An 8,105-nucleotide genomic window follows, 5' to 3' on the forward strand; every position below is an offset into this window, starting at 1 on the left:
TCTCAAAAATTCATTTGTATAAGATTTCTAAAATTTTCCAAATTTCAATCTTAAAATACTAATTAAAGGGTGAAAACAATGATATATTTGTGTATATAGACCAAATCCGAGTTGGAATCACTTACCCCAAATGTCTTTCCTTGAAAATCTGTCACCTCTATTCAAGCTCAAGTTTGTCAAAAATGGCAAATGGGTTGAATGCCTTTGTTTTTATAACTTGCAGATCTGTCCATTTAGATCTTGGGAGCTCGATCTGTCCAGTTCGATCTCAGGAGCTCGATCTCGGGAGCTCGATCTTGGGAGCTCGATCTCGGGAGCTCGATCTTGTCAGGGACCTCGATTTGTCAGGGACATCGATTTTGTTAGGGACCTCGTTCTTGGGAGCTCGATCTCGGGAGCTCGATCTCTCGGGAGCTCGATCTTGGGAGCTCGATCTCGGGAGCTCGATCTTGTCAGGGACCTCGATTTTGTCAGGGACCTCGATTTTGGCAGGGACCTCGATTTTGGCAGGGACCTCGATTTTAGCAGGGACCTTGTTTTTTGCAGGGACATCGATTTTGGCAGGGGCCTCGATTTTTGACAACATTTCCAGCAGAAAAATTGCAACAGCTAAGTCCCACTTTTGATCAGTTAACTATCTGAAACTCACCCGAGACCCTCGGGACCTCAACCCAATACACCAACAAGTCCTAAAATATCATACGAACTTATTTGAAACCTCAAATCACATCAAACAACGCTAAAATCACGAATCATGCTCCAATTCAATCTTAATGAAAATTAAAATTTTTAACTTTTACATTCGATGTCGAAACCAATCAAATCAAGTCCGATTGACCTCAAATTTTGCACCCAAGTCATAAATGACATAACGGAGCTGTAAAAATTTTCAAAACTGGATTCCGACCCCGATATCAAAAAGTCAACCCCCCGGTCAAACTTTCCAAAATTCATCTTTTGGCATTTCAAGCCTAATTCTACTACGGACTTCCAAATAAAATTCCGATCACACTTCTAAGTCCAAAATCACTATACGGAGTTGTTGGAATTATTAAAATTCTATTCCGGGGTCGTTTGCACATAATTTGACATCCGATCACTATTTGAACTTAAACTTTTAATTTTTCATCAAAATTCTATATCTCGGGTTAGGGACCTCGGAATTTGATTTCGGACATACACCCAAGTCCCAAATTATGATACGGACCTACCGAAACTATCAAAACACTGATCTGAGTCCGTTTGCTCAAAATGTTGACCAAAGTCAATTCAGTTGAGTTTTAAAGCTCTAATTCATATTTTAATTCATTTTTTCACCTGAAAACTTTCCGAAAAATTTTACGGACTGCACACGCAAGTCGAGGAATGAGAAATAGTACTTTTTGAGGTCTTAGAATATAAAATTAATTATTAAATTTAAAGATGACATTTTGGGTCATCACACCGAACTTAGAAAATACGATCCAATCCGAGCTTATTTGGATTGGGTTTGGATTGTCATTTCTTCAATCCGAAATCGAAAATCCAAATCGAAATTTTTATATTCAATCTGAACTGCCCGAACGTCCACCCCTAGAGGTGATTAGGCAAAATATAGCTTTGCTTCAGCTAACCGAGGACGTGACTTTTGATAGGAAGGTGTGGAGGTCGAGGATTAAGGTTGTGGGTTAGTAGGTAGTTGTGTGTGTTTTCGGACATTTTCAGTGTTATTAGTAGCAGTCTTGTATTCTAATATTGTAGATTTCTATCACTACATATTATTTTTTTCCGCCTGGTTTCCTTTTATCTTGTTCTCGTTACTGCTTGTTGCTATTGCTTTTTTCTCATTTTTCCTCGTGTCGAGGGTTTACTGAAAATAATCTCTCTAGATTTACTGTAGGGGTGTTTGGGTACTATCTACCCTCTCGAGACCCCTCTTGTGAGAGTATACCAATTATTTTGGTTGTTGTTGTAATGGAAATCTAAAGGACTAAAAGACGTTGACCATAACGTGGATGCCACATTAATAAAAACTGCTACATAGTTTATATGTATTATTACATACTCCCTCTATTTCAATTTATGTGAACACATTTAACTGTGCACGAAATTTAAGAAAAGAGAGAAAACTTTTGAACTTGTGGTGTAAAATGAGGCATATATATTTTGTGTGGCTATAAATCATTGCATAAAGGTAAATTATTTCCAAATAAGGAAAAAAGGTCATTCTTTTTGGCATGGACCAAAAAGAAAATAGGTTCACATAAATTGAAATGGAGGGAGTATTATGGAGTAAATTTCATGGGTGGTCATTCAACTTTGTGTTCATTACCCAAAAATTTCATGGGTGGTCATTCAATTTTTTATTAACATTAATTTTTAAGATATATAGATAGTATTATTAAATTTGTTAGTAACATTACTGTGAACAAATCTCAAGTCAACATTCTTAACCATATCTAATAAAATATTTTTAATAAAAATTATAAAATCAAAGCTTACTGATTTATCGGCCAAGCAATTTGCGTTAATTTAATAAATAAAATACCCACATTTAGCATACTGGCACATCACATTAATACTTTCAAATAAATAATATTAATAAAAAAAGCTAAAACTTAATAATAAACTCAAATATCTTTGAAATGTTTTGTAAAAGTTTTACTGACTATAAAAAACTATTATTTGTTAAAAAAATCCGTTTTTATTATTTAAAATTAATATTAAAAATTAAAAATTAAATATTTTTTTATCATTTTTATATTTTAAAGTATGTTCATGTTTGAATATGATTAAACAAATTGAGTTCCATGAAAAAATTACATATACTGATATATCATAAAAATAATAAATAAAATAATATAAAGTTATTTTAATTATAAGTAAAATACCTAGGTAAAAATATATTATATAGTATATAATATAGAAGCTATTACATAAATGAACGGATTTATAATGTTAATGGCATAATAGACTTTTCAAGTAAAAGTATTATAAAATCTGGCCAAGGTGACTTTTGTGATAGATAGAGCAAAGTAAAATGATTTTTGTGTAACAAAAGAAAGAAAAATAATTTTTGGGGTAATGAATACAAAGTTGAATGACTTTTACGTAAGTTAAAAAAAAAGTGACTTTTGGATAATAAACACAAAGCTAAAGGACCACCCATGAAATTTACTGTGACAGTTTACTTAGTGCCCGTCCTATTCATCCTTTCTACAAAATTTAATTATATTCAGTTTAATCATAACTTGGGAAAAACAAAGAGAGAAAAAATATCAAACATAGAAACTGTAAAGAAGATGGAGAAACATGTCCGACATGAAGTGATAGACATATAAGAGTTGAAAGAAATTAATTAGGTAATACTCCAAAAAGAAATAACATAAGACCAAAGCATTTAATTTGCAGAAAACATGAAGATAAATGCAGTTAGTAGTAGTCGTATCTTCGTGATGGCCCATCGACCAAGTCGAGCATAACCTGTCTTGATCTTGCCGCAATCTGAGCTTCAATTTGAGCTGCAATTAGCTGCTTATGAGCATCATTAGCTGAATTTATCATCTCAACTGCTGAATTTGGATTTGGATTTTGACGTTGTTGTGATCTCGGTAAAACATCATCTTCACGACTTGCACAATGCAAGTGCGTCCCGAAATCACATTCAGCGCAATAGTACAACCAATCGTCTTTGTTCATTATTGCATTGCAGATATCACAAGCAAATACGGTCTCTTTATCTTCGTATGGAGAACCATAGAACAGCTCCAACTCATGTGGGTGTTTGTCAACATGTATTGACCTTGGAATTTGGATTTCCTCTTCCTCTTCCTCTTCCTCTTCCTCTTTGTCGCTGTCTTCCTCTTCTTCTTCTTCAGGTTCCACTTCCTCCTCTTCTTCTTCCTCTTCCTCTTCCACTTCTTCTTCTTCTTCATATGCTTCCTCTTCCTCTTCCTGATTGGTTTCTTGTATCTTGATTGGTGCTTCCTTTGGTTTCATGATTATTACTGGATTTACTTCTGGTTTGTTGGGTACTGGCCGTTCTCGTTCTTGTTGGCTGACAGGTTTGGAATTTCCACATTCGAGATGTGTTCCAAAATCACATTCAGCACAATAATACAACCAGTAATTAAGATCTGCATTGTCGTGACAGAGATCACAAACAAAAACAGTGCTCTCATCTTCCTCATCATCATCAAAAGGTGAATAAAATATGAGCTCAAGTTCATGACGGTGCTGGGGAAGTAATACAGTTTGAGGCAAAAGTGCACAACGCAAGTGGATATCAAATTCACAAGGGGCACAACTAAAACTATAGCCATTGCCATTAGAGCCACAAGCCTTGCAAGTATACGACCGATTCGTGTAAGTAGGAACTGGGAGAAGGGTCAAGCGGTGGTAAGAATGAGATGAATGATCGAGAAAACGAGGGGCATTTAAGCAGTTTTCATGGAGAAAATATTTGCAGCTAATGCAGCCATATAAATTAGGCTTGTTATTATTGTTTGATTTTTCACAAGCATTGCAACTGAGAGTTTCAGCTTCTGTTGAATTCACGAGTTTCAAGATGTGAGGGTGGCTCTTTGACATGTAGCATCTCTCCGTTTCTCTCTTCCCATTTTCCTTATAATTAACTTCGTTGGTAATCAATAAGAAGGTATACAATGGAAATATATACTCCCTCCATTTCAATTTATGTGAACCTGTTTGACTAGACACGGAGTTTAAGAAAAAATGAAGACTTTTGAAATTTGTGGTCCTAAACAAGTCAAAAAGAGACCCGGAGTATTTGTGTGGTTATAAAAGCTTCTCATTAATGGTAGAATTGTAAGTTTAAACTAAATTGTTACCAAATTTAGAAAGGGGTCATTCTTTTTGGAACAGACCAAAAAGAAAATAGGTTCACATAAACTGGAACAGATGGATTATATATATATATATATATATATATATATATATATATATATATATATATATATATATAGAGATAGCAAGTTCAGTGATTGCACTGGCTAATATATATTAGAGAGATAGCAAGTTCAGTGATTACACTAGCTAATTTGTATTCGTATTTACAGCTACCCTATATATTTAACTAGAATATGATACTAATAATTTGGCAGTGCTAATTGATTGCTTGCTTCAACGTACGACTTGGTTTTCATCTTCTTTTAATCTATTTTGTAAGTCGTCTCCGACAACAATTTGGCCAATTGCTATTCAAAAGTAGTTTAGTTAGCATAATTTGACTGATTAAAATGGCGTAATTGCATTATGAAGGTTTTTGCTATTATTCATATAGATAATGCTAGCTTGAGAGAGGCATTGTGCAAGTAGACTTTCATTTGCTCGTACAGCTCATTATTTAAGAACCTTTATTCTAGTTGGCTTTGTAAATGGTCGTTTGTGATATAAATAGGAAGTTAAATCCACCGGACCACCAATTTCGACAAATTTAAGTCACGAGTTCGAACGGTGGAAGCGACTACTAATACTTGCATTAAAATAGACTGTCTACATTACAATCCATAGGTGCAGTTCTTCACCAAATCCTACATAAACGCATGATGCTTTATGCATACGGAACTGACTTTTTGATAAGTCAACTATATTGAGGTTCATGGAAGTTACTGTCAAAGTCTACTGTTAGACTTTTTGCTCTACCATGTTGTCATTTGATCATTCATTATCATAGTGCTGACTAATAATTCATTCTACTATACGTTTCATTTAGACTAGTATTTATTTGCTTGATTCAAATAAAACCAAAAAGATATTTAGTGCCAACTAATTTAATTTTTAAACCAAAAGTGGAACGAACTGTTTCGTTCTCTCATATAGTCATATTCATTATTCTCTCAGAAACAAAATTATATAGTAATCATTTATATCATCCCTAACTTGCAAACCGATCACTCAGCCTTAGACCTACTTTCATGCTTAGATTAGTACTATCAATTTTACATTGTACGTGTCATTTTCCATTTTTTCTTTAATTCTTATCATTTTTGTTCTCGAAGGGAAGAGTGGATCATGAACATAATATAAAGGGGGAAAAAGAAGTAGGAAGGACCATGAGATTACAGTTTCACACAAAGGTATATATGGTGAATGGTATTAGTTGGGTTCTATTTTTCTTTTCTTTTTTTGCCTACTAAATTATAGTTGAGCACAATGATCAAAAATCCACTTCAAACGAAACAAATTAACAAGAGATTTACTCTTTTATTGTGAAAATTAAAATATAAAAACCAAATGAAAAACCAATGAAAACAACAGCACGGAGTTTTCAAAGAAACATATATAACACATTGAGGGAGGAACACCTCCCAAAACAATCAACCAGCTTGTAAGTTTAAGGTAATAAATCACAGAGACTCTCATCTCTAGTAAGAAAAGAGCTTTTATTTAAGTTTGTGACCTATGAGCATAAATCCGTTGCTATTTCGTCGAAATTAGCTACCGATTATTTTCGGTCACTAAAATACGTCTCTAGTGAACCATTAATAACGATGAGAGCTACGCCACATATTGGTTATAGTTTGGGCGTTCATATAAGCCATTTGAGCTTGAAAGTTAAGCCTTGCCTGTTGTCCTTGAGCTTTGATTGTTGCCATCATCAATCTCTGCTCATTAGTCATATTCTCTTCCTCTTCTTCTTCTTCGTTCTCAAGGCTCGAACCATCTTCTCTTTTAAGAGTCGCGCATTTCAAGTGAGTGCTAAATTTACAATCGGCACAATAATAGAGCCAATTGCTATCATTGCAAAGTCCATCGCAAACCTTGCAAAAGAGATGCACATAATCGTCAATGGGAAATGGCCATTGATATTGGAGAGTAAGAGAGTGCTGGTGATCTTCACGAGTCACAGTTTCAGCCCAAGAGATAGCACAATTAGTATGGAGGCTAAAGTTGCACTCGAGGCATTCATAAACAAAAGCTTTTGGTTCTTCACCACATGCATTGCAACCAAAATAAATTGAGTCTCGTTCGGGTAGACTGGGGTACAAAGTGAGAGGGTGATTAGGATGAGAATTGTGTTGAATTTTTCTTGGTAATTCGAAGCATGATTTGTGAAGGGTGAATTTACAATTGGGTTTGGTGCATTTGTAAGAAATGCCAGAAAGTTTATTCTCACAACCTGAGCAGATTATCTCATTTGTTTCTTGAACTTCAGAGAGTTCTAAGGCATGGGGGTGGCTGAAATGCTTCATATTTTTATTTTTATTTTTGCTTATTCGTTTAACACTTAGTACTAGTGTGGTTTTAAGTATTCTGTAAGTGATATACATAGCATGTTAAATATAGAAATCTTGGCAAGTTGGTGACATGAAAGTCAAATATTGAGGGTCAAGGAATTTACGTTTGTGGAAAATTTTACGGGGTATAATGAGTTGACTAATGACTTCGTGCTTCCAAATTTGGACATTTGAAATATCGTAAGCAAGTTGAGTGATTAAAAAGTCAAAGATGAACATAGACTTTGGACTCTAATTGGATTGGATCAGCTTGTGCTACTATAGCAAGTTGCTTATTGACCCTAAGTTCTACATTTTTGGAGCAACTCTTTTTTTTTTTTTTTTGGGGGGGGGTGATATTTCAAAAAAAAAAAAATTGCTCCTAAATATTATGTTTAACGTTATTAGACGTTTTAAGTGTCAACTAGTTTATTTCTTTGTTTTCCCTTAAAATTGGATAACAATTAAACTTATAATGTGGTTCTAAGGACATGTGATTTCACTTAATACCAATTGATAAATATGAAGATTAATAACAGAAATGAACTATAAAGTAAAGCAAACCAGTGTTAGAATGGAACTCAGCCCTCGAGTTTGGATAACCTCGAACTGGTCGATGTAAGAACAACTAAAATATAACAAGCTGATGAATAATAGTATAAACGAGAAAGAGAATTATATTGCTTTGATATCTGTGAACAATGTCTGTTACAGATGATAAGCACTCCCCTTTAAATAGTAGAGGAATTCCACTGGTGTAATTCTAATTACAGAAAAAAACCCTATGATTAGCTAATTAACTGTTTCTTTGATCCGTTCCGAGATTTACACCATGATCCTCGACTAGTCACAGATATCTCGCCTTTCTGTTATTTTGCTATCTTCGAT

The 8,105-nt window shown here is 34.2% G+C and overlaps 1 protein-coding gene and 1 pseudogene across 1 annotated transcript; both read right to left on the reverse strand.

Annotated features, from left to right (window-relative positions):
- Window positions 1-3,320: 3,320 nt before the first annotated feature.
- LOC107805842 (uncharacterized) lies at window positions 3,321-4,865 on the reverse strand (annotated as a pseudogene).
- Window positions 4,866-6,482: 1,617 nt separating this feature from the next.
- Window positions 6,483-7,193, reverse strand: LOC107773362 (uncharacterized). The gene has a single exon (NM_001325157.1). The coding sequence runs from the start codon at window positions 7,191-7,193 to the stop codon at window positions 6,483-6,485; it is 711 nt and encodes a 236-aa protein (NP_001312086.1).
- Between the last annotated feature and the right edge of the window lie 912 nt (window positions 7,194-8,105).

This window comes from Nicotiana tabacum, chromosome 19 (genome assembly GCF_000715075.1).
Source record: "Nicotiana tabacum cultivar K326 chromosome 19, ASM71507v2, whole genome shotgun sequence".
Lineage (NCBI taxonomy): Eukaryota > Viridiplantae > Streptophyta > Magnoliopsida > Solanales > Solanaceae > Nicotiana > Nicotiana tabacum.